Consider the following 27,039-nt stretch of genomic DNA (forward strand, 5'->3'; position numbering starts at 1 on the left):
CACCAGCACGTGACCCCCCCCCCGCGCATTAACCAGGGAGTCCACTTCCCATCATGCCCCTGCTGCCCTCACCAACGTGGCGTCGATTATCAGGTACTGCTGCAGCAAGTCTAAACGCAGGTGCTTTGTAACTTTTTGGTTTTGCTGCTTAAGTACATGCTTTTTTCCCCCTCCTGCTGCACTTTCTTATTTTCATTCACATTTGATTTCTTACATTCACATCCTTTGCACTTACTAAGCAAGGGTGAGGGAAAAATAGGATAGTACTACCCAGGCAGAATGGCCTCCTGTTTTTAAAAACCGAAAGAACTGCGGGTGCTGTAAATCAGAAACAGAAATTGCTGGAAAAGCTCTGTAGGTCTGACAGCGGCTGTGGAGAGAGAAACCAAAGTGAACATTTTGGGTTCAGTGACCCTTTCTCAACTACTCTCCTCCAGTTTTTGAGGAAGGGTCCAATTAACTCTGACTTCTATCTGCAGACCTTTTCCAGCAATTTCCTTTTTTGTCTCCTCCTGTATTCATTCTTTTTTAAACCTGCCATCCCAATTCTGAAGAGTCACATTGGACTCCAGATGTGAACTCAGTTTTGTGTCCCTCCCCCTCTCCACACATGCTGCCCAGACCTGCACTGTTTTTCTTAATTGCAGGGAATGTGTGATTGAGTTCAGCAACTCTGCTATCTTCTAGATCTCAATCGATTTCCAATAGCAAATAGATTTCAAAGTTCTGAGAAGGTTCCTCTTTAGAAAATTCCAAACCCTTGCAAAGGGTTGTGTGTAGTGGTGACTGAGTGACTTTAGTTAAGTCCTTGAATGCTCTTTCTTACATTCTGCTAGAGAAGCTTTTTTATTAAATAGAGCAAAAGTGGAAAAATTCCTTACTTCCCCAATTCCTGCTCCTACATTTCCTGGGGCTCATGCTTAAATCTCAATTCTTTGTCATTGTGCCATTCAGCTACAACTGCTACTTTGTACCGGCTCCATTGGCCTCCTTTTCAGACATGACCTTCTCTGCATGCTTTCCATTTCTACTCCATTCTTAGTAGCAACCTCCTCTAGTTCTCCCACACCACTATCCTTCTCAGCTGAAAATGTGTTGCTGGAAAAGCACAGCAGGTCAGGCAGCATCCAAGGAACAGGAGAATCGACGTTTCGGGCATAAGCCCTTCTTCAGGAATGAAGAAGGGCTTATGCCCGAAACGTGGGTTCTCCTGTTCCTTGGATGCTGCCTGACCTGCTGTGCTTTTCCAGCAACACATTTTCAGCTCTGATCTGCAGCCTTCACTTTCTCTCACTATCCTTCTCATGCTATTTAACAATAAGCTGCTCCCACTGAATGATATTGTCCTGTGTAACAAGCAGCCAACCTCCTGCTTATCTGGAATAACTTTCCTATCATCCTCCACATTCAAGTGGCATTAATTGGTGCTCAAACCTAGGCAAACTGCAGGAGAGTGTCAATGACAAAATAATTTGTGTTCTGATGAGATAGCAACATATTACTATTTGGGTTAGAGTCAATTTCTCAGATGCCTTTGTGAAATTTTTAATTTTAGATCAGATATTAAACAGCAGAGAGATGTAAAATATCTGGCCACTGTTAGAAGCAGGCGAATTCTGTGCTGTCCTTGCTAATGTTTATCATATGAGTTCAAAGCAGGAGTAGGCTACTCAGCCTCTTGTCTGCTCTGATTACTGCATGTTCCCAACTACCTGATGATAATCTTTCACCCCTGGCTTATCAAGAATCTATCCACTCTGCCACCTCCAAAGCCTTTTTGAGGAAGAGTTGGAAAGATATGCAAAAAAAATCCTCACTTCTATCTTGAATGGGTAACCGCTTAAGTTTTTAAATGGTGACCCTTAGTTTTATTGTTTCTGTGCAGAACAAACATCCTCTCCACATCTACCATTGCAAGACTCCTCAGGGTCTTGTGTTTTAATCATTTGTCACTTCTTACTCTTTCACAGATGTAAGCCTAGTCTGTCCACCCTTTCCTCATAAGACAATGTGCCCATTCAAGGTCAAGATAATCTTCTCTAAAGTGCTTCCACACACTTACATTCTTCCTTTATCTTAATGGCAGGCAGTGACCAGCAGGGTACCACAGGGATCAGTGCTTGAACCCCAGCCATTCACAATATATATGAATGATTTAGATAAGGGGACTAACTGCAACATCTCCAAATTTGCAAATGACATAAATCTGGGTGGGAGGATGCAGAGACATTTCAGTATTTCTTCTACAAGTTGAGTGAGTGGGCAAATGCAGAGCAGTAGCAGTACAATCTGAATAAATGAGGTTATCTAATTTGTTAGCAAAGCTGGAGGCATTTTATTAGCTGAATGATGATAAATTGAGGGGCGGAGACTATACAATGAGACCTTGGTGTTCTCATACAAAAGTCATTGAAAATAAGCATGCAAATACAGCAAGTGGTAAAGAAAGCAAATGGTATGTGGCACACACACAGAGAATTCAAGAACAGGAGCAATGTGAATAGTCTTGGCCTCCTTATCTGAGGAAGGATGCTCTTGCTACAGAGGGAGTGCGCCAAAGACTTAGCACACTGATTGCAGGACAGATGTATGAGGAGAGTTTGAATCAGTTAAGGATTATATTTGCTGGAGTTAGGAAGAATCAGGTTGGATCTGATAGAAACCTGTTAAATTCTAACAGGACTAAATGGGGTGGATGCAGGAAGGGTGTTCCCAATGGCAGGTGTGTCCAGAACCTGGGCTCACAATCTAACAATACAGGTTTTGTTTTGGATTGAGAAGAGGATAGATTTCTTCAGCCAGAAATTGATAGCCTGTGGAAGTTGCTACCACAGAAAACATTCAAAGCCAAAATATTATGATTTCAAGGAGTTAGATGTAGTACATGTGGAAGGTGGGAGTGGGTCACAGGATTTGGGGGGAAAAGCAGGAATAGGCTTTTGAGTTGGATGATCAGCCATTATCATGAATGGTGGAGCAGGGTTGAATGGCCTACTCATGCTCCTATTTTCTATATTAAATAGAGAAACAATTACTGTGCACAATATTCCTGAAGTGGTCTCACCAGTGTCCTGTATAACTGAAGCATAACTTCCTATTTTGTACTTAATTCTCCTCACCATAAACAATATTAGCTTTCCTAATTCTTGCTGTACTTGCATACTAGCCTTTTAATAAAAATACAAGTTGCTGATATTCCATTTAAGATATTTTTCTTTATAGTATGCCACTGTCTCACTACCTTTTGCTTTTTCCTCCTGCAGAGTTAAAACTACAGCCTCTCCTGTTGCTGAATGCTGGTAAACAGTGTGCTGCAGGTCAGATATTTCATTCCCCGCACTTTGAATGCCACTTGGATGGTGGCAAGGAGTGCAGCGCAGACAGAGTCTCTGTTTCATGTTACTGCAGGGCACAGCTCCATGATGGAAATGGGAGAGGAGACACGTGTGGAGCGAGACTCTACGTGTACCAGCAATGGCAGCGAGCAGTGTCAAAACAGCAGCCTTTTGGAAGCTGCTGAGGACTCTCTACCAAACAGTGCAACTCCGCCAGGAATGACAAACACAGAGACTGTTATAAATGAGGGGAAGGCACAAATTATTTTCCCCAGTGCGAATGAAGTGTTTTATAACCCTGTGCAAGAGTTTAACCGTGACCTCACGTAAGTACTTGCTGTTGTGTGCCTGTTAACATGGAGCACATCTTGTTATCAGACCCTTAATTGGTTCAGATGGACTATAGTTAGTTATTTGTTTGCTCTAGTTTGTTTTGCAGTTTTTTAAAGACCATGCCAAGTTCTAATAGCATTGTCAAAGCAAATTTGGTAGAACTACTGACAGCTGGAGGAATGCCTCAAGTTGCTGCCATATTGTACTTGTGATGTGGGGGTGCTGGTGTTGGCCTGGGGTGGGCAAAGTCAAAAATCATATGACGCCAGGTTATAGTCCAACAGGTTTGTTTGAAATACAAGCTTTCGGAGCGCTGCTCCTTCAGCAGGGGGAGCGGTGGGTTGGGTGGGGGTTGTGGGTTGCTGCCTGTGAAAGTTGTTTGAGGACAGTTCCCCAACATTGTAACCAAGCCAGTCCAGTGGCAACTGGATGCAGACTGTCATTTCACCGACTTGGCTGCATCACCGTCAGGGAGTACCACAACGAGTTTGGTTCAACAGGCTGTGACACAAATCACCAGGAGGGTATTCCCATGAGTTTGAAATGTGTGATCAGGAATTTGAAAGCACTGAAGTAGTGTGAGGGACACTGAGACAGGGTGAGGACAGGATCCCTAGAGTGCACATGCTGGGGTAATTAAAGAGTTGGGTGATAATTAGAGTGGTAAAGTATGTCAGTTCCATTGTTCCTCCACTCAAGGCTATAAATCCCATTGGGAAGCAAATGGTCTTGTGCTTTGTGGGATGGGGCTTGGGCGTTAAGGCCAAATTGCAGTAATTGTGTTTCTCTCTCTTGTTCTGTCTGTCTCTCTCTTCCCCGCCCCACTCCAGATGTGCTGTCATGACAGAGTTTGCCCGACAGCAGCTCCTGTCCAAGGGGATTCAAGGTGAGTGGGTATTGGGCTTGTCTTTAATGGAGCATTGGGGTGCTGGTGCACACCAATACAGTACTAACCAGCCTTGGAACATTTTGCACAGTGCTGGTCCCCGGAGAGGAGGAAAGGCAGAAAATTGTTGTCAACTTGACGGAAAGTGAAAACGCTGGAACTGCAGCAGGATTGGGAGATACTTCAGCGTTAAAGAGAACGGCCACTGTCGGGGAGAAATGTGAGGTGAGGCAATCCTCATTTAGCCTGGTTCTTTCCATTCTCAGTGTGAGCCACATGAGTGAGACCCAGTGTTTGCTGTCCATCTCTAACTGCTCCTGAGAAGGCAGTGGTGAGCTAACATCTTGACTACAGCTGAGTGGCTTGATTGGCTGTTTCAGAGGGCACATAGGATAAGGTTGGCAGAAATCTCTCCTAGAGTTCAGAGATGTGTGGGTTAGGTGGAGTGGCCATTCTCAATTGCCCTGTAGTGTGCAGGGATGTGCAGGCTAGGGGGGTTAGCTTTGGGAATTGCAAGGTTAGGGTGAAATGCTCTTTAGAAGGCAGACTTGATGGGCTGAATGGCCTTTATCTTCCCTGAAGGGATTGTGTGCTATGTGCATGAATCAGATGTGTTTTGTTATATAATAAGCTGGTAATTTCACAATAACCATATCTGAGATCAGCTTTTTATTCCAGGTTTGTTGTTTAAGTAAAGTTCCAAGCTTTCCTGGAGTGATTAGAACCCATGTCTCTGGACGGTTAGTCCGGGGCTCTGAATTATTTATCTAGTGATGTAACCACTGTGCAGCACAGGCCTGTGTTTCTATCCAAAAGCCTCTGAATCTTGGACCTTGCTCATTGCTATAAATACTGCAGGAACCTGAGACTTTGTTTGCAGTGCTGTGGAAGGGGAAGTGAGATGTGTTTGATACAAAATGAAATCATTCATTGTAGCTGGATGGTTTTAGACATATTGGAGCTCATTAGCAATGGGTTACTGAGGCAGAGTAACTAATTCAATAGAAATTAATAGCTTTCCTATTCAAGCAAGAGGCTGGGGAACAAATCTACTTGGCCCAGAGCAGGAGATCTGTGTTTTGGTCTTTACTGCAAAACACCAAAGGTTAAGATACTTTCCCGGTCAGAGTTTTAACTTCACACAATTCCAATACAACTGATTTCTTGATTTATACCCTGTACGAATTTGATTCTCGTCTAAAGATCCCCTAATTAGCATATAGTCATCAGCTCTCTCCTAGGTGCAGTGGACTGTGGAAATCCTTGCCAGACCTGACTAGTTGATGATACTTGCATCAGTTTAACTTATTTGTGGGATTGGAAGGGACTGTAATTGGCTTCAGCATCCCTCAGGCTAAGGTAGGGGGGAGGAAGAGTGAAAGTCTGGAGCTTGTTCCTTACTGTTCTGACCCCTTGTTGCTGAAAAGGCCTGAGGACAAGGATTAACTGCTTGTTGATTGCTGACAATAAGCAGGGACTGTGCCCCCTGTGCTGGGGTGGGGGAGCAGGTGGGGCAGTGGGACCTGTCGCCCCCTTGTGCCGGGGGGGAGCAGGTGTGGCAGCGGGGAGGGATAGACTGAGGTAGGGGTGGAGTGGCCATGAGGATCTGGTCAGTGGGGGGAGCAGCAGAATTGCAGGAGGGACCAAATTGCCACTTTGTGCGATTACCTACTCATCAGGTTCCTAATCCAGGGCGAGTGTGAATGGGAGGCAGAAAGGGGTTTTGACTGTCGAGAATTTCGAGAGTGCTCACTGAAGTGAGGCAGGGAAAGACATTTGTTTAGATTTCAAACTGGATTGTGAGCTGGTGCCCTTGAGAATCTTGCTGCTGCCTGAGTTGGTTTGTGTCTTGAAGTGTCTCAGGCCTATACTCTGTGATGCAGCCTCTGCTTATCGAGTTTGGTTACCACGTGCAGGGTGGGATTCGTGTTCTCGAGGGACTGGCAGCATCTGGACTTCGCTCGATTCGATTCGCCAAGGAAGTCCCCGGAATTCACAGCATTGTGGCAAACGATTTTTCTGAGAAAGCAGTGACACTGATGAAGAGAAATATTGAGCTGAATGAAGTGCAGCACTTAGTAACGGCCAGCTTGGCAGATGCAAGGTACTATTTTTTTTTAAAACTGAGACTTATTAGTGAGTGAAGTAAAAGGCACACAAGGCCTGATGTAGGAAAATGGGGTCTAGAATAGTTAGGTAACTGTGTCTGTCAAAAACCATCTCAATGGGCCAAAGGGCCTTTTTCGGTGTTGAGGACTTTGATAACTCTATAACTCCCTTCCGTTTCTTCCACCCAGTGTTTCTGGATAAAGTTAGATGAAGGAGAGTTTGCGTTTCTGCAACATCGATCACGATGTTGAGATGTTCTAAAATACTTTACAGTCAATGAGGTAGTTCTGAAGGGGAGTCTCTGCATTTTATTTTCAAAACAAACTGTTCAGAGATGCTATTACTCACATCTGCAGCAGGTGGGACTGGAACCTGGCCCTCCTGGCTTAGAGGTAGGGACACTACCACTATCCCACAAGGGTCTTCTAGGAACGGTGGTGGTCCATTTGCACACTGCAAAATCCCACAGCCTGGCGTGGTGATGTTTTAATGCTGTTGATTTGAGGGATGTGTGCTGAGCCAGGATGCTGGGCAGAGCTCCCTGCTGCTCTTCAGAATTATGTCACGTGACCATTTACCTCTGCCCGAGGCAAAACTGTCTCTGTTCAACAGCTCATTCGAAAGTTGCCACTTCTGACTGCAAGTACCCTGCCCGACACTGAGATGTTGTTCTGGACCTTGTGCTCGAGCTTCACAAATTCACCCTGAACCTGTCCCCTCCAGACTCTGGGGAGAGAGACCTATCTCAGCCTCTGGAGGACCAGTGACCAGGAGAAAGGAGCCTTTAGAATGGGGAGGTCCAATCAGTGACCAGGGGAGAGGAGCCTTTAGAATGGGGAGGTCCAATCAGTGACCAGGGGAGAGGAGCCTTTAGAATGGGGAGGTCCCATTGGTGACCAGGGGAGAGGAGCCTTTAGAATGGAGAGGTCCAATCAGTGACCAGGGGAGAGGAGCCTTTAGAATGGGGAGGTCCCATTGGTGACCAGGGGAGAGGAGCCTTTAGAATGGAGAGGTCCAATCAGTGACCAGGGGAGAGGAGCCTTTAGAATGGGGAGGTCCAATCAGTGACCAGGGGAGAGGAGCCTTTAGAATGGAGAGGTCCCATTGGTGACAGGTCTCCAACAATTCCATTTGGAAATGGCCCTGAGGATTATTGCTTCACCATTAACAATGTATGCTTGGATTCTGTGCTGTTGTTTCTTGCGCTTTATCAATCTGCTGTCTTATTTCTATTTTTTAAGGTAAGACTTGTTTGTCTGAATAAATGCTAACCGAGGAGACCGAAGGATTGTCTCTGATTCTGTCTCTTTCTTTCTTTCTCTCTCCCTCTCTCTTGTCCCTGCAGTATGCTCCTGTGTGGGTCCAGGAGGAGACAGGACCGGTTTGATGTGATTGACCTGGATCCATATGGAAGTCCTTCACAGTTCATCGATGCGGCTGTTCAAGCAGTTAGTGAAGGAGGTGAGGACAAGTGGTGATGTGTTTGGAATCTTGCAAGGAAATAGAGTGACCATTCAGAGCTGGTCCTTGGCATCTACGGTTCAGCCTTAACGGGATGTGTGGATGTGAGGCAGTGCGGGTGAAATGTGTTCTGGGCTGTTTCTGCAGCTTGTGGCTAACATCGTGCAGAAGGTGTCTTCTCTGGCTGACATCGTGCTAGGAGCAGGAGAGGGTGCTTGTTCCAGTCTGGAACATCTGTGCTGACCTGAAGGAAGGATTGCTATCACCCAGATACTGTTGCTGCGTGGAGAGTCTGATGCATTAAAGAATTTTCAAGCAGCATTTCTGCCCTTGGGAGGGAATCTGTCAGGCACTGGGAGTATTCTGTGTTGTGCTGACTTGCTGTGTAAGGGTAGAACTGTAGATGTTTGCAGTTCTCACTGGAATTTCTGAGAATGCTCCTGATTACAGTGAAGTGAGTTGAAGAACTCCATCTTCTGTGTTTTTGAAGGGCTTCTCTGTGTGACATGTACTGACATGGCAGTAATGGCTGGGAACAGTGGGGAGACCTGTTACAGCAAGTACGGAGCCATGTCGCTGAAGTCAAAGTTCTGTCACGAAATGGTGAGTGGCTGCTGATTCTGAAGCTCTCCTGGTTGGCGTGTTGTTTCTCACCGCCTTGGTCATCCCCTGTTCTTATTCCACTTCTCCCCACAGGCTTTACGCATCATCCTACACAATTTGGATCTTCGTGCAAACTGTTACCAGCGATACGTTGTTCCTGTCCTCTCTGTCAGTGTGGACTTCTATATCCGAGTCTTTGTCCAGGTCTTCACAGGACAGGCTAAGGTTAAAGCATCTGCCAGGTACGGTCACCTGGGTGAAGCCTGGTCAGCCTGTTTACAGGAGGTTACACAACTTCAGTCTAATATGAGAAAGACTGGTCAAATAAAATTGAATTTCCAACCTTTATTGTTCATTTTGGAGCCAGTTAAATTGTTTGCTTTTAAATGTCCTATCGTCCACATGTTGTGTACTGCTCCTGGGATTTCTTTTAGTCACCAGCGTCACCAGCTTCTCTTTGCACACTGTCCAAGCAGCTGTCCAGCCCAGACAGTGTGCTGGATCTCCCCATGCTCACAGACGTGAGGATTCGGACCTTGTCAGCACTGACCCCAGACCCTGTCCTCTACCTTGTGTTCATGGCATCAGGTCAGCACCAGGTTTATACACAGCCACACCCAGGGCCAGGAGCTAGGACAGTATGGATCTGTGTCTCACAGAAGAATCATTTGAAGAAGTGGTTCTGTCTGGACTGAGACTAGGGATCCTAGTGGCTTCATTTTGACTTCTTTATCTTTAATCCTCCTGGAACAATAATATCATTTCAGCTGTCTGTTAGCTGTATCATTGCAATCAATCTTTTTTTTTGGAAAACGATTTATGTATACACTGAAAAATCAGAATCTGTCTCCACATTTCCCAATCCAGCTCTCCTGTGCTTGCCGAAGGGGAGATGATTGATGTTGCTTAGTTTTGAGCATGTGCTGGAAGCTGTCAGCTGCTGTGTGCCTGAGAGTTGGGCTTTTTGTTACAGTAAACAGGCTCTGATCTATCACTGTGTGGGCTGTGGCACCTTCCACCTTCAGAGGATGGGCAAGATGATCAGCCATGGTAACAAGTAGGTCACTGTTTCTCTTCTTGTAAAGTAAGTACACAGCATTGTCCATTTCTTTCTCTCTCTCGCTCATATCTTGGTTATCGTTGTGTCCCAGGATACCCTGGGCTGCACCCTTCCTGCTAACACTGCTGTTACTCAGCCTGGCCAAGAGAGAGACCTGTCAGAGGCTCTGCACTATTAAGTGGCTCCAAAAAAAACCCCAAGGCACTATCCAAAGAAACAAGTGAATTCTGCCCCAGAGTCCTGACCAAATATTTGTCACTCAGCCAGCAAATAATTATTTTATTTTTAAATTGTCCATCTTCAACTAGAAATACTGAGTGGCTGACCCATTTCGGGGCTCCCAAGATTCCAGCATCACCAATATGAGTCCTTTGTCCAGTTTAGTTAATGAGGTTATGAAAGGTACTGGAGAAACTCAAGTGCATTCATTCATTCTTGTACTGGATAAGACCATCTGTTGCTGTGGATACTGCGGACAGGAGCAGGGATGCTGAGTGAGTAGAAACATCCTGTCCTTGACAACTTTCCCATAAAGCAATTATTTCTGAGGGATGGAAAAGTTGCCCCGTGAAAACCAGAGCCAGCTACTGTGCTGATGTTCAGTTCATGCATGGCCCAGTAGGTGACACTCAGAATTAGAACATTGTATGTTCATGTCCAATTCCCAAAGAAGAAACAGGAAATGATCCTAACATTCCCAGTGTAGAACAGAGAGAGCTGAAATATCCCATGAACTGTTAAACCATGATCCCATGGTATTATTTTGAACAGCAGGAGAGTGCATCTTGTGTAATATTTATTTCAACATCACTGAGACAGTTTGTGTTTGTTTGTGGAAGCTTGCTGTGTTACTGCACTTCCTACATCACAACAGTGACGCCATTTCACTGGCTGGACAGTGTTCTGGGACATTCTGAAGTTGTGAAAGCTGCTGTATAATTCAAAAATCTTTCTTTTCTAATAGTAACCTGGGATAATATTATTCTTATCCAGCTACAAATACACAGCGAGCTCAGGACCACCCGTGGGAACAGAGTGTGAGCATTGCTACCAGAGGCACATGGTAAGAGAGCCCTTAAATTTGGTATATGCTTTTTAATTTTATTCTCGATACAGTCATGGTACAGGTGCACTGTAGTCCTATGAAGCCCTTTGAACGAATAAAGGAAAATTAATAATTACAAAACAAGGTAAAACTAATCACCTCAGCTGATGCTAGTTTTGAGTTCTGAAGAAGGTCACTGGACCCAACACGTGAACTGTTTTCTCTCCGCAGATGCTGCCAGACCTGCTGAGTTTTTCCAGCAGCTTCTGATCTTGTTGCTAGCTTTTCTTACGTTCTGCTTTATGCAAAGACTGGCTGACTTGGATAGCAACTCGTATTTATATAGTGCCTTTTTAACAAACCGAAATATTGCAAGCCTCAGAAAGGAGGAAATGGTGGTATAGTGGGAATGTCGCTGAACTAATCATTCAGAGGCCTGGCTTATGCTTTAGGAACTAGTATTCAAATCCCACCACATTGGGGTGGGATGGTGGCCCAGTGGTTAGCACTGTTGCCTCACAGCGCCAAGGACCCGGGTTCAATTCCAGCCTCTGTCGACTCTACAAACTCCACACAGATATTCTCCCCTTGTCTGCATGGGTTTCATCTGGATGCTCCGGTTTCCTCCCACAATCCAAAGATATATGGGGTAGGTGAATTCTCCATTCTAAATTGCCCATAGTGTTCAGGGATGTGTAGGTTGGAGGTAAATGTAGAGGAATGGGTGTGGGTGGGGTACTATTTTGGGGGGTGTCCAAATGGGCTTGTTGGGCTGAAGTGCCTGTTTCTACGCTGTAGGGATTCTATGACATCTGGTGGGATTTAAATTCAGTTCATTATTTTTCAGTTTAGATTAGATTACTTAGTGTGGAAACAGGCCCTTTGGCCCAACAAGTTTGCACCGACCCGCCGAAGCACAACCCACCCATACCCCTACATTTACCCCATCACCTAACACTGTGGCCAATCCACCCTGACCTGCACGTCTTTGGACTGTGGGAGGAAACCGGAGCACCCGGAGGAAACCCACGCAGACACGGGGGGGAATGTGCAAACTCCACACAGTCAGTCGCCTTAGGCGGGAATTGAACCCGGGTCTCTGGTGCTGTGAGGCAGCAGTGCTAACCGCTGTGCCACCGTGCCGCCCAAAAGAAATTGCTGCCCAAAATGAACTGCTGGGGGTGAGAGAAGTTTAAGAAATATTTTAGTCTTATTAATGGAGACTATGAACTAAGTATTGAATGTCATTAAAAACTCATCTGTTTCCTTAATGTTCTTCAGTTTAAAACGAATTTGTTTTGACAGGCCATTTGGCCTGACCAGTTCTTGCTGATGCTTCTGCTCTGTTTGAGCTATCTCCTATATTTTCTCCTCCAAATCTATAATTGTAACCCTCTACTTCCTTCTCCCTGTCTGCAAGTCAACGGGGTAGACCATTTAGGACAGAGATGAGGAGAAACTTCTTCACCCAGAGAGTGGTGGCTGTGTGGAATGCTCTGCCCCAGAGGGCAGTGGAGGCCCAGTCTCTGGATTTATTTAAGAAAGAGTTGGATAGAGCTCTCAAAAGATAGTGGAATCAAGGGTCATGGAGATAAGGCAGGAAGAGAATACTGATTAGGAATGATCAGCCATATTGAATGGCGGTGCAGGCTCGAGGGGCTGAATGGCCTACTCCTGCACCTATTGTCTATTATCTCCTTAAATACGGCAAAGCTATTCACCCCAATCCCTTGCGCTCTGAGTGAGTTCCACATTCTCGCCCGTCCCTGATGGAATGAAGACATTTCTCCAAATTCTTTGTCTCTGTTTTCTATTGACAGCCTCCAGTTTTCCTGTTTCCCACAGGACACAGCATTCTCTCTGTTTCCACTCTCAAAATCTTTCTGAAATTTCCATTAGGTTATCCCTCTGCTTTCTGTTTTCAATTTAAAAAAAACCTTGATCCTTTCCTGGTATATAGTGCACGGATGAAGCTCCTGTGGAGCAGAAGCCAGCAGGGTTAGAAGGCCTGTTAGTAATGAACAGTTGCTGACTCTCTCTTTTATCAGGCATGGCACTGGTGGGTGACTGGCACTTGTGGAATTGAACCCCAGATGAACTGCTGGGGGGTGGGAGAGTGTGGCACTGAACAACAGAGACCAGTCTGTGTATAGGTGTGTGCTCACAATGAGAGGGGTTGGGGTGAGTATGTGAGAGTACACCAATGATGTTTCTGTTCTGGTTTCAGCTTGGCGGCCCAGTCTGGGCTGAGCAAATCCATGACCAAGACTTTGTCGAGAGAGTTCTCAAATCAGTGGAACACAACCCGAAACGCTTCAAGACTTCCGATAGGATCCTAGGTGTTCTCAGTATGGCCAAGGAGGTGAGCTCCCGGAAAGATGCTCTGTTTGCTGAGGGGCAGAATGGCGGAGGGAGGGTTGTGCGAGTGCAGTCTAGGGGTGGATGACACTATGCTGGAGGAATGAGTTGCTTGTCACATCCTCAAGTGTAAAGTGCCTTGAATTACTTTGGAAATCATTGTCTGCTCTGTAGAATGATGCAGTAAACCCTTGTTTCAAGGTTATAGTGTTGGCAAATATGGCAACCAGTTAATGAAATGATTCACCTCTGACCTGGCCCTTTTTTCCAATGTAAACGTTCCTCTTCATCTTTCCACATGGCCAATTCCAATCAGCACTTCAGAACAAATTCTCAACTCCCATTTCAACAACTCTGGGTCCTAGGAGTGGGGAGCACAAGGTGAGAGAACATGCCTTAAACACTAGGACAAAAGGGAGAGAAAGAGAACGGGTAATAACATTGGCTTCAGTCTGCCATCAACTCCTTTCCCCTCCCTCAGGAGACCAGCTGTAATGTCAGTGTCCCCTACTTCCCTAATCACACATCTCTGTATCCTCTTCATCATAAAGATCATGTACTTCCACCTCCAAGGTGTTATCTACTGCCACCGTTTCCTCACTGGCCCTTAAAAATCCTTGCTATCCTCAGGCTCTGTACACTTCACTCTCTACCCTTGGTAAGCATGAGTCTGCTCAAACAGTGTCCTGTCTCACTCACCCATCACCATTGTGCTTGCTGCAGTACATTGGACCTTGGTGCCTCCACACTTCCATATGAAATTCTCTTGTGTTTAAGTTCCTACAGGGCTCCTTCTGTCTCTCTGTTCACACCTCCCAGCCCCAGCCAGACCTCTCCATTAGCTTCTCTGACTACTTAAACAGACTCAATCTCCTCCCTTTGACCCATCACTGACAACTGTGCCTTCAGCACTTGACCCTGTTCAAAGTTTGTGCAAAGATTTGTAGCTCGGGTGCTCGTTGTTGTGGTTCTGTTCGCCGAGCTGGAAGTTTTTGTTGCAAACGTTTCGTCCCCTGGCTAGGCGACATCATCAGTGCTTGGGAGCCTCCTGCGAAGCGCTTCTTTGATGTTTCCTCCGGTGTTTATAGTGGTCTGTCCCTGCCGCTTCCGGTTGTCAGTTTCAGCTGTCCGCTGTAGTGGTTGGTATATTGGGTCCAGGTCGATGTGTTTGTTGATGGAGTTTGTGGATGAGTGCCATGCCTCTAGGAATTCCCTGGCTGTTCTCTGTCTGGCTTGCCCTATGATAGTAGTGTTGTCCCAGTCGAATTCATGTTGCTTGTTGTCTGCGTGTGTGGCTACTAAGGATAGCTGGTCATGTTGTTTCGTGGCTAGTTGATGTAGCTATCCTTAGTGGCCACACACGCAGACAACAAGCAACATGAATTCGACTGGGACAACACTACTATCATAGGGCAAGCCAGACAGAGAACAGCCAGGGAATTCCTAGAGGCATGGCATTCATCCACAGATTCAATCAACAAACACATCGACCTGGACCCAATATACCAACCACTACAGCGGACAGCTGAAACTGACAACCGGAAGCGGCAGGGACAGACCACTATAAACACCGGAGGAAACATCAAAGAAGCGCTTCGCAGGAGGCTCCCAAGCACTGATGATGTCGCCTAGCCAGGGGACGAAACGTTTGCAACAAAAACTTCCAGCTCGGCGAACAGAACCACAACAACTTGACCCTGTGCTTTAGAATTTTCTTCCTTAAACTTCTTTGCACTTCCATCTCCTTCTTTAAGACCCAATCTTAAAGCCTGCTCTGTGACAAAGGCTTTGCCTTCTCCCTGTGACGGGTTTATCCTTTTAAGGTTATTGTGTTGACTGAAGTGATGCTCCATTTACCTTCTCAAGTCATGAGTGGGCAGGACGCGGATGGAATGTGATCGCTTGGAAGCGATCGGTGCATTTTAAGCTTCTCTTGAAATTGGTTTCTCTTTCCCAGGAGTTACCAGACTGCCCTTTATACTACACAATGGATCACCTGAGCAGTGTCATCCGCTGTAATACCCCATCACTCCTACAGATGAGGTAGGATCATTAGCCTCTCTCCTCTGTCATGAATCATGGTCCAGGATGTTAGAGATTTATAAATGAATCCTTAACGCACTCTGTCTCTGCTGAAGAGGCAAACCCTGGCTTTTTAATAAAAAGGCAATAAATTTAAAGTTGATGTTGGTGACTCCTGAAAATTCCCGCATTGCAGATGTGGTAATTTATAATTTGTAGCATCGAGGTGGGTATCTCTGGGTGGGGAATGGAGTACCAGGCTACTTGGCATTCCTAGTTGCAGTGGGCTGAGCCATCTGTGAAACTACTGAAGGTGTCTGAGATGTTTCTTTTGTACTTTTATATAAAGCATTTTGCCATGGGGTTAGCTGAGTTATTGAGCTGTCTGTAACTGTAGATCAGGAATAATGCTGGAGAAAGGATTGCATGGGGTGATTGATAAAAGCAGATGGAAGCAGTGCACTGACTGAAACCAAGAGGATTGAGTAAAACAGATTGACAGACAATGCCAGTGATTGATATTTTAACAGAAGCAGGTTATTGGGAGGGTAGGTGTTTGCAGTTGAAAGGGAATGACAAGGTTTATATATGACACTGGCCCCTCCCAATCCAGAATGACTGACTGACAGACAAATATAGGAAGGGGGTTTTTTCCACTTTGCCAGGAGCAGAGTACTAACCTGAGTTAGTACTCTGAGTGCATCACTGTATCCTCATAATGCCACACATACGGGCATTGGAAAGGATAGCAGAGGTAGGTGTGTAGGCAGTGTTGCCTGAGGTTGAGCTTATTGGGGCAATGTGTATGGGAGCTTTACTCTGTATCTAACTCTGTGCTGTCCCTGCCCTGGGAGTTTTTGGATTTAATTGGAATGAGTTTTCATTTCCAGCTGAGTACAGTGACCTCCCAACATCCTTCCCCATAACAGTTAAGGGCAAGTAAAGATGGTGGTGCTGAATGCAATAATATACAGAAATGGTTGTAATCTCTCTGTCCTCCACCTTCTATTAGGTCTGCCTTGCTTCATGCTGGTTATCGAGTGTCTCTCTCACATGCTTGCCAAAAGGCTGTTAAAACTGATGCACCACCTTCAGTGATCTGGGATATCATGAGGTGCTGGGTATGTGTGATTCTGCAGATGTTTGAGTGATGTTATTGTCCACAATTAGATGGAAAATGCAGTGAAATGAAAGTTAATGTTCTGCCAAGGCCTGAATATATGAGACCACCGATCTTTGTGCACTGGTTACGAAGGTGGCAGTGTCATGAGTGGTTGGAGGTTTCGGGATGTAGGGACAGGAGTAGGCCATTCAGTCCCTCAAACCTGTTCCATCATTCAATAAGATCGTGGCTGATCTGTGACCTCACCCCCTACCCCCTATCCCCTGCCCATGTTGTCTGTTCCTTAAAATCTTTTTATGCAAAGGCAAGTTCATGGAGTTAGGCCAAACAATTCTCTCTCTTAGATTTAAAACTAACAATTGTTCCAGCATCCACTGCCATTTGTGGAAGAGAGTTCCAAACATTCATCACCCTTTGTGTGTAGAAGTGCTTCCTATCATCTCTCCCAACTGGTCTGGCCCGAATTCTCAGATTATGCCCCTCTACTTCCAGAATCCCCAACCAGTGGAAATAGATTATCTCCCCTGCCTCTTCCTGCATGTATCTTGAAGGCTTTGATCAGGTCATCCTTCAGCCTTCTAAATTCTGGAGAAAACAGTTAATTTGCATGATCTTTCTTGATAACCTCACCCTGAAGAGCAGTCATCCTTCCTGTAACCTTGTCTAATGTGAGTTGTGTTTCTGGTGCAGGAGAAAATCCACCCAGTGAAGCGAGAGAAGCTGTCCGAGAGCTGTCCTGCCTTTCGAATCCTCAGCAAAGAGCCCGTGTAAGTTGTCAGTAAACCTTCAGCTGCACCATCCGGTGTGGGCATGGGATTTTACAGATCACTAAACTCCTGGGCTCGCTCCTCCCTGCTCTATGCAGAGTTAGCTGGCACTGTTTGGATGAGGATAGGGTTGTTAGATATCGCTTGTGACCTCCTAATCTGGCCTGTGTGAGGGCACAAAGGTCTTCCCATACCTGTTGTGGTTCATATTAGGATGTGACTATTGGGTGTAGATAGGATCAAACACAGACATGACATGAACCCCAGTTGCAGATGCTCCCCACGTTTGATGTCCAGCTCTGATATTGAACAAAGAAAATTTACAGCCCAGGAACAAGCCCTTCGGCCCTCCAAGCCTATGCTGATCCAAATCCATTGTCTAAACCCATTGTCCAATTCCTAAGGATCTGTATCCCTCTGCTCCCCACCTACTCATGCATCTGTCAGACACACCTTAAATGAATCTACCGGGCCTGCCTCTACTACCTCTGCTGGCAACGCATTCCAGGCACCTACCACCCTCTGTGTAAAGTGCTTTTTGCCTGCATCCACCCTAATTGTTTCACCTCTCACCTTAAACGAGTGACCTCTTGTTATTGAATCCCTCATCCTGGGGGAAAAGCTTATCTCTATCTACCCTGTCCATACCCTTCATGATTTTGTAGACCTCAATCAGGTCCCCTCTCAATCTCCTTTTTCTTAATGAAAACAATTCTAACTTACTCAACCTCTCTTCATAGCTAGCACCTTCCATACCAGGCAACATCCTCGTAATCCTTCTGTGCACCCTCTGCAAAGCGTCCACATCCTTTTGGTAATGTGGCGACCAGAACTGTACACAGTATTTTAAATGCGGCTGAACCAAAGTTTTGTACAATTTAAACGTGTCCTGCCAGCTCTTATACTCAATACCCTGTCCGATGAAGGCAAGCATACCATATAGATAAAAGCAAATTACTGCGGATGCTGGAATCCGAAACCGAAAGAGAAAATGCTGGAAAATCTCAGCAGGTAGCTTTGACAGGTAGCTCTAACTGACCCTTTGTCAAAGCTACCTGCTGAGATTTTCCAGCATTTTCTCCTTTGGAAGCATACCATATGCTGCCTTGACCGCTCTGTCCACCTGTGCAGGTACCTTCAGGGTACCTAGATCTCTCTGACCATCAACTTTCCAAAGGCTCTTCTGTTTACTGTATAATTCGCTCTAGAATTTGTCTGGATTGAACGCCATCTGCCACTTCTCCAACTAACTCTCCAGGTTATCTATATTCTCCTGTATTCTTTGACAGTCCCCTATTTTTTCTGCTACTCCACCAATCTTCGTCATCTGCAAACTTGCTGATCATACCAACAGTGCCCTCTTACAGATCACTTATGTATATCACAAACAACAGTGGCCCCAACACTGATCCCTGTGGAACATCGCTGGTCATCTTTCTCCATTTCGAGAAACTCCCTTCAACTACTACTCTGTCTCCTGTTGCTCAACCAGTTTTTTATCCACCTAGCTAGAACACCCTGCACACCATGTGACTTCACTTTCTCCATTAGTTTACCATGGAGAAACCTTATCAAATGCCTTACTAAAGTCCATGTATATGACATCAACAGCCCTTCCTTCATCTATCAACTTGGTCGCTTCCTCAAGGAAATCTATTAAGTTGGTAAGGCACGATCTGCCCCATACAAAACCCTGTTGCCTATCATAGATAAGCCCATTCTTTTCCAAATATAAGTAGATTTTATCCCTCAGTACCTTCTCCAGCAACTTTCCCACGACTGACGTCAGACTGACTGATCTGTAGATACCTGGAATATCCCTACTACCCTTCTTGAACAGAGGGAAAACGTTAGCAACCCTCCAGTCCTCCTGCACGTCACCTGTGTTTACCGATGCCACAAAGATATCTGTCAGGGTCCCAGCTATTTCCTCCCTCATCTCCCTCAGCAACCTGGGATAGATCCCATCCAGTCCTGGGGATTTGTCCACCTGAATATCCTTTAGCCTACCCAACACATCTTCCCTCCTTATGTCAACGTGATCCAGAGTAAACAAACTTCTGTCTCTAATCGCAACATTCATGTCCCTCTGCTCAGTGAACACTGATGCAAAGTAATCATTGAGAATCTCCCCCGTTTTCTCAGGTTCGACACAACCTTCCTTATCCTTTAGTGGACCAACCCTTTCTCTGGTTATCCTCTTGCTGCTTATATATGAATAAAAGGCCTTGGGATTCTCCTTAATTCTGCTCACTGAGGTTATTTCATGACCCCTTTTAGCCCTCTTGATTCCTTGTTTAAGATTGGTCCTACTCTCCTGCTATTCCTTCAAGGTCCATTCTGTTCTTAGCTGCCTGGACCTTATGTACGCTTCCCTTTTCCTCTTGGCTAGTCGCATGATTTCTTCTGTCATCCACGGTTCATGAATCGTACCTTTCCTATCCCTTGTTTTCAAAGTGCAGGATAGGCATGCCCCTATCTTCAACCTATCTTTGAAAGCCTCCCACATCTCAAATGTGGACTTCCCTTCAAATAGCTGTGTTCAATCCACATTTCCCACTCCTGCCGAATTTTGATATAATTGGCCTTGGCTCAGTTTAGTACTCTTCCCTTAGGACCACACTCACCTTTGTTCACAAGTATTCTAAAACTTACATAATTGTGGTCACTATTCCCAACGAAATGCCCACTGCAACTTCTACCACCTGGCCTGGCTCATTCCCCAACAGCAGGTCCAGTAAGGCCCCTTCCCTCATCAGACAATTGACATTCTGCTCTAGAAAACTTTCCTGGACACTCCTTAGAAATTCTGCCCCATCCTGCCCTCTGACACTGTGTATCCGAGTCGTGTTGGGAAAATTAAAATTTTCCATCATCACCACCCTGTTGCCTCTACATCTTTCCATAATACCTCATGCTCACTGTTGGGAGACCTCTAGTACAGCCCCAATAATGTAACTGCACCCTTATTTATCAGCTCTATGCATAATGTGCCTCTGTTCAAGCCCTCCATAGTGTCCTGCTTTAGCACAGCCGTAATATTCTGACCGGCAATGCAACCCCCACCCCCCTTTACTTCCCTCCCTGTCCTGTCTGAAGTATCTACATCCTTCAACAACTTCTCTGTGATCGCAATAATTTCATACTTCCAGGCACCAATCAAAGCCCTATGTTTGTCTGCCTTACCTTGCATTAAAGTATATGCACTTCAGACCACCAGTTCGTTTGGGTTTATCTGCTCTCTGCCTACTCTTCCTCTTGGTAATGCTCACTTCATGATCCTTAATAGTTTCTAGTTTCCACCTCACCGTCTATTAGTCTTCTCTTCTGGTTCCCAGCCCCCTGCAACATTAGTTTAAAACCTCCCCAACAGCAGTCGCAAAAACTCCCCCAAGGACATTAGTTCCAGTCTGGTTCAGGTGTAGACTATTCAATTTGTAATAGTCCCACCCTCCCCAGCACTGGTCTCAATGTCCCACAAGTCTGAACCCCTCCATCCTACACCATCCCTCAAGCCACGTGTTCGTCTTGCTTATTCTTTCATTTCTATGCTGGCTACCACGGGGCACTGGTAGCAATCCTGAGATCACTACCTTTTGAGGTCCTCCTCTTTAACTTCTCTCCTAGCTCCCTGTGCTCTGCTTTCCGGACCACATCTCGTTTTTTACTTGTATCGTTGGTGCCTATATGCACCAAGACAACTGGCTGTTCACCCTCCCCTTTTAGAATACTCTGCAGCTGATCGATGACATCCCTGACCTGAGCACCTGGGAGTCTTGTTTTTGGCCACAGAGCCACCTATCTACTCCCCTTGCAATAGAATTCCCTATGACTATGACCCTATGAGTCTTTCTCCCACCCTTCTGAACAGCAGTGCCCACCACAGTGCCATGATCTTGGCAACTGCTGCTCTCCCCTGGTGAGCCATCTCTCCCAACAGTATCCAAAATGGTCCACCTGTTTTGGAGGGAGATGACTGCAGGGGACACCTGCGCTGCCTTCCGAGTTGTTTTCTGCCTTTTGGTCACCCATTCACTGCCTCCCTCAGCAATTCTGCGGTGTGACCAATTCACTAAATGTGCTATCCATGACCACCTCAGCATCCCGGATGCTCCATAAAGCAGCATCTCATGGCAGAGGCTGTAAGTATACCCAACCCCCACTACCAATGCTGTGCCTGTGTTTATTTCTTACAGAAATGAGGTTTGGTCTGAGCTTCAGTGGAAAGCATGTTCAGTAAGCTCTCATAGGGTATGGCATTGCTTTTGCCCATCACCTCTGAGTGGGCTGCAGAGGTACGGTGGCTCAGTGGTTAGCACTAGTACCTCACAGCAGCAGGGGCCCGGGTTCGATTCCAGCCTCGAAGTTTGCACATTCTCCCAGTGTCTGCATGGGTTTCCTCTGGTTTCCTTCCACAGTGCAGATTAGCTGGTGGATTAGCTGTGGTAAATTGCCCGTAATATCCAGGGATGTGTCGGCTAGGTGGATTATCCATGGGAAATGTACGGTTACAGGGATAGGGTGAGAGAGGATGGGTCTGGATGGGATGCTGTTTGGAGGGTCAGTGTGGACTCGATGGGCCAAATGGCCTGCTTCCACACTGTAGGGACTCAGTGGATTCCCTATGGTCACCAGTCATTTTGTTTTAATGTTATTGAAATGCTGAAAGGATTTCGGCTGAGCATGTCCCTAATTTAAGCAAATCACGATGGGGAGTGGGATTTAATCAGTGAGTTGTGGCTAGGAATCCACTGCTGCCTGATAAGATGGTGGAAACATTCAATAATAATTTCAAAAAGGAATTAGATAAATTCTTAAAAAGGTGGGAAAAACTGTGGAGGAATGGGGGGAAAAGAGCAAGGGAGCATAGATTAGATTACATTACATTACAGTGTGGAAACAGGCCCTTCGGCCCAACAAGTCCACACCGACCCGCCGAAGCGCAACCCACCCATAACCCTACATTTACCCCTTACCTAACACTACGGACAATTGAGCATGGCCAGTTCACCTGACCTGCACATCTTTGGACTGTGGGAGGAAACCAGAGCACTCGGAGGAAACCCACGCAGACACGGGGAGAATGTGCAAACTCCACACAGTCAGTCGCCTGAGGCGGGAATTGAACCCGGGTCTCTGGCACTGTGAGGCAGCAGTGCTAACCACTGTGCCACCGTGCCGCCCATAAGATGGACTGAATGGCCACCTTCAGTGCTTACCCGTCTTAAGTTTCCAAGTCAGCTACAAGAAATCGCTGTAGACTGAGGGGGCTTTGCAAACCACTGCAAATTGATCTTTGGTTCCTTGGATTCCATGATCAAATACCTGTCCTATTTCCTCCTGCTGCATCCTGATTGTGTATCCAACTACAATTAAATCTAAATGCCTTGTGGGCTGCTGATTTCTTGATGCAGAATTCTGTTTATTTCTCTCCCTTTATGCATCTGAGAACCAAAGTTTGTCTATATTCTACCTTCCACTGCCTCTGGTTCCTGCCCTGGGAAATCAATGTAAAAGCCTTTAGGGAGGGCTTCGTGTGGTGCAGTGGTAGTGTCCCTACCTCAGTGCCAGGAGGGACTGGGTTCAAGTCCCATCTATTTCAGAGCTATGTCATAACAGCTCTGAGCAGATTGATTCGAAAACTAACTAAAAGCTTTTCAGTGTGGCCACTGCATTGAGACCCTATCCTATAGTTAGGAGTCTGTGCAATGGGTTTTGAAAGAGATGGTGGAAACAGAAGATTTCTTTCAGAAGATAACATTTTGGGATATGTCAATTTGGGAAACGGGTGATTTTTCTCGCACCTCACGTCCAGGCCTATTGTCAACTCTGAGTGAATGTTGTCACTGTGGTCAGTCAGTCACCCCATCAAGATTTCTTTATTCTGTCTTGGGTCTGCTGCCAAAGTGAGCCTTTGTTGCCCATCCCTACTTGCCCTTGAACTGAGTGACACGCTTGGCCATTTCAAACGGCAGTTAGGAGTCAAACACATTACTGTGGGTCTGGAGTCCCCTGTCATCCGAGAGTGGGTGAGGACAGCAGATAGCTTTCGTAGGTGATGGGTTGCTGTGTTCATCATAATGACTGAATCTAGTTTTTATTGTTGGATGTGAACCAATGTCTGAACATTACTCCGATCCTCTGGATTTCCAATCTATTGACTTCACCGTCGTGCCACCTGGCAACCAGGATGGTGGGAGGTGCACTTTAGCTTTGCAATTCCAATGTTGATTCTCCCTGAAGTCTTCCAGCCAAAAACTGCTGTGATTACTCTACTGAGGTAGAATTGTGTACATCTGTGTCATCCTCTTTTTCTTTTTCAGAAGGGCGGGACCTTTCTGACTGACTGTGGATTGTGCTGCAATTCCTTCAGAATAAGTTTATCGTTTCCTTGTAATGGTGACTTTTTGCTTTCTTTTTGCCTCCAATCGAGCTTTTACACCAGCCTCCTGTTTCTCAGTCTGCAGGCTTGCTTCGATATCCGGGAAGATGCAAATCCCAAATCGAGGAAGCAAGGGCTAAAGCGATTCCAGGAAAACCCGGAAGCCAACTGGGGGCCAAAGGCGAGGGCCAAGGTTGGGTAAGCTTTCAGCCTGTAACAGGCAGCCATGGCTGGAGGGGGCTGCGTTTGGGCTGGGCTTGTCTTTTTGTAAAACTCCGAGCAGTACAACTTAAACTTAATTTGTATAATTCCAAAGTGGGCCATTTCACTGCCAGTCTGCCTGATGCCGTGTGAGAGAGTTTTGCTGTGTAACTCCATCACTGTTTTGGAGACAGTGTCTGGGAGGGAGGGAGGGAGTGACAGAATAGTGGCTGCTTTTCACCACTTAGCTGCCTTATACATTCACCAAATCATAGAATCCCTACAGTGTGGAAACAGGCCATTTGGCCCAACAAGTCCACACCAACCCTCCAAAGAGTAACCCACCAAGATCTATTCCCCTACCCTATTACTGTACACTTACTCTGACTAATGCACCTATCCTACACATTCCTGAACAGTATGGGTAATTTAGTATGGCCAGTTCACTTAACCTGCATAGAGTCATAGAGATGTACAGCATGGAAGCAGACCCTTCGGTCCAACCCATCCATGCCGGCCAGATATCCCAACCCAATCTAATCCCACCTGCCAGCACCTGGCTGGCCCATATCCCTCCAAACCCTTCCTATTCATATACCCATCCAAATGCCTCTTAAATGTTGCAATTGTACCAGCCTCCGCCACATCCTCTGGCAGCTCATTCCATACACGTACCACCCTCTGTATGAAAAAGTTACCCCTTCGGTCTCTCTTATATCTTTCCCCTCTCACCCTAAACCTATGCCCTCTAGTTCCGGACTCCCTGACCCCAGGGAAGAGATCTTGTCTATTTACCCTATCCATGCCCCTCATAATTTAGGTCATCTTGGGACTGTGGGAGGAAATCCCCACAGACACAGAGAGAATGTGCAAACTCCACAGGCATCCGAGGCTAGAATTGAACCCAGGTTCCTGGCGCTGTGAAGTAACAGTGCTAACCACTGTGCCGGGTGCGCAGGGTAAACTCAGATTTCCAAAAGCAGCCTGGGTATTCTGTTAGCATAGTCCACTTCCCAAAAACCCATTAGTCTTGCTGCAGACACACTCTATCTGCACTGGTACAGGTACCCTGTCTCCTATGAGAATGTGTCCTGAAATGCTAAGGACAGCAACTGGAGCCAGAATTATTCCTGTCTCTGTCTGTTCTCTGATTTTGCAGTAAGGGTTCATAGGCTGATGGACAAACTGTGAGATGAGCATTCCTTGTGGTTCAGTGCTCTGTGTCTCTACCAGTCACTGTTGGTAGGAGCAATGTCACAGAGTGGGCTTTCTGAGCTCTGACAATAGCAGAAGGTCCTGTTGTAAGGGAGTTGACTGGGTGTGTTGAAGAGTTGGTGCTTTGTGTCTCCTAGTGGAGGAATTCAACAAACATTGGAAGAGAAAAGGAAACGGCTGCAGAATAAACGGAAGCAGAAACTGGGCGATTCCGATTCTGGGAAGACCATCCCCTGTAAAATATTCCGAGAGGTGAGAGCAGCAGCTGGTGGCAATGTGGATTTATTTGGGTGTGAAACGTACACTAACATGAAGGGTTGCAGCATGGAAACAGACCCTTCGGCCCAACTCATCCTTGCTGACCAGACATCGTAAATTAATTTTAGTCCCATTTGCCAGTGTTTGACCCATATCCCTCTAAACCCTTCCTATTCATATACCCATCCAAATGCCCTTTGTCATTGTACCAGCCTCCACCACTTCCTCTGGCACACATTAGCCTGCATTTGGAGCTAATACACAAAGAGCCAGGTGCTATCGAAAGGTTTACAACCGGAATGTACTAGTTAGTGTGTCAGTTGCTTGCTTTGGCACCGATCACCTACACTTGAACATCCCGCTGTGGGTTTGTATGGTGACCTGGTAGAAACATTTATCTTAACTGTGTAGAGACTGAGTCCATTTTAAAAGGATTCTCCTTAATGGATAAGGGCATTGTCCCAGACAGTGCACACACATCCTGCTCCCGCCCCCACCCTACCCCACCGAAATCTTACTGCTCCACGATGATGCTGCAAATACCTGACAGCTTTGTAGCAGGAACATCAAGGAGGTTTGGGACTACTTGAGAAAGGATCTTTCTCAGTTGCTAGCACTCCTTGGGATCAGAGATGTTATAAATCATTTTAAAATAAGCTTTAGCTTCAATCTTGCCTTAAGCATTAGATTGAAATGCAATGGAGGTTTCTTGTGCTGCACTGTGGAGTTGTTGAGAGATTTTTTGGCTGATCTGTCCTTTCTTTTAGGGAAACCGTGGAGAGGATTGTCACCAGGAAGCAACCACAAAGGGAACTGACCAATAGGCTTCAGAGAGATGCAGTTTTGTGTTAACATTGAACTCTTGAGAGGTAACAAGCCATCCTGAGTGTGGTTGCAGGATCCAAATGTAAAGTGTAAGATTAGATATGCAAGTTTTATTTATAATTAAACTGCATTGTTTTTAAAGAAGCTTGTTTCTCAAAGTACCGTTCCATTTTCCTATCCCTAATCATGCATCATATTGGACTGCAGTTCTTGTTATAGTTACCACTGTCCTGGTCTCACCTGAACTCCATTCAGATGTAAGTCATTGAATATGGTTGTAGTGTTCCTGCCTCTAACCTTGGAGGCTTGGGTTTGAGTCCAGTCTGCCCCAGAGGTGTGTCATAACATTTCCGAACAAGTTGATTAGGGCATGGCTGGTTGGTCTAGTGTTTATTGGCCATCCCAAAGCCAACCACATTGCTATGGGTCTAGAGTCACATGTAGGCCAAGCAAGGACATTAGTGAACCATTCCTGAAGAAGGGCTTTTGCCCGAAACGTCAATTCTCTTACTCCTTGGATGCTGTGTCCTGTGCTTTTCCAGCACCACACTCTCGACATTAGTGAATCAGGTGGGTTTTTCTAACCATCGACAACAGCTCATGGTCATCATTAGACTCAATTACAGATTTTTATTGAATTAAAATTTCACCATCTTCCATGGCAGGATTTGAACCCAGGACCCTGAACATTACCTGGGTCTCTGGATGAATTGTCCAGCTATGATACTACTAGGCCATCACCTCTCCCCAGTTACAGTTAATCAGGCTAAACAAAGAGCCTAGAGCAGGGCTAGAGATTGGAGTAATCCAACTGCACTTTTACTTTTCTCGCTGAATTCTATGCAGCTGACAAATCCGATAAACAAACACTCAGGATGTCCTGTTCCCTGTGGAAGACCTGCTGGTAAAATTGATCACTTTCAGGAAAAGGGAGTTCCCTTTGTCGAAAGCTGCTGCTTGTTTCAGAATGTGGTCTCCCTCAGGAGAAAGACGGAACGAGTTCTTTCCCCCTTCCGTACTTTCTCTGTCCAAGCACTAGATATGCAGACTTGACTA

At 45.9% G+C, this 27,039-nt stretch overlaps 1 protein-coding gene across 4 annotated transcripts; it reads left to right on the plus strand.

The window, feature by feature from the left end:
• Positions 1 to 24: 24 nt before the first annotated feature.
• trmt1 (tRNA methyltransferase 1) lies at positions 25 to 26,127 on the plus strand. 4 transcript variants are annotated; one of them, XM_043694992.2, is made up of 17 exons: positions 32 to 93; positions 3,264 to 3,661; positions 4,499 to 4,554; positions 4,646 to 4,779; positions 6,438 to 6,658; positions 8,009 to 8,124; positions 8,615 to 8,727; positions 8,821 to 8,969; positions 9,701 to 9,784; positions 10,781 to 10,850; positions 13,060 to 13,194; positions 15,148 to 15,233; positions 16,225 to 16,333; positions 17,026 to 17,102; positions 23,563 to 23,682; positions 25,038 to 25,152; positions 25,926 to 26,127. In XM_043694992.2, exons 2-17 carry the CDS (start codon positions 3,294 to 3,296, stop codon positions 25,980 to 25,982), a joined length of 2,010 nt encoding a protein of 669 aa, XP_043550927.1. In that variant the 5' UTR covers positions 32 to 93; positions 3,264 to 3,293; the 3' UTR covers positions 25,983 to 26,127. The 4 variants fall into 4 exon arrangements, 3 of the variants coding, with proteins under 3 accessions (XP_043550927.1, XP_087839235.1, XP_087839234.1); XM_087983109.1 differs by having other exon boundaries at positions 34 to 93; positions 6,471 to 6,658; XM_087983108.1 differs by lacking the exon at positions 32 to 93 and adding an exon at positions 95 to 120.
• Positions 26,128 to 27,039: the final 912 nt, after the last annotated feature.

Source organism: Chiloscyllium plagiosum, unplaced genomic scaffold (assembly GCF_037043375.1).
Source record: "Chiloscyllium plagiosum isolate Xiang-an unplaced genomic scaffold, Cpla_swu_hap1 HiC_scaffold_45, whole genome shotgun sequence".
NCBI classification, from domain to species: domain Eukaryota; kingdom Metazoa; phylum Chordata; class Chondrichthyes; order Orectolobiformes; family Hemiscylliidae; genus Chiloscyllium; species Chiloscyllium plagiosum.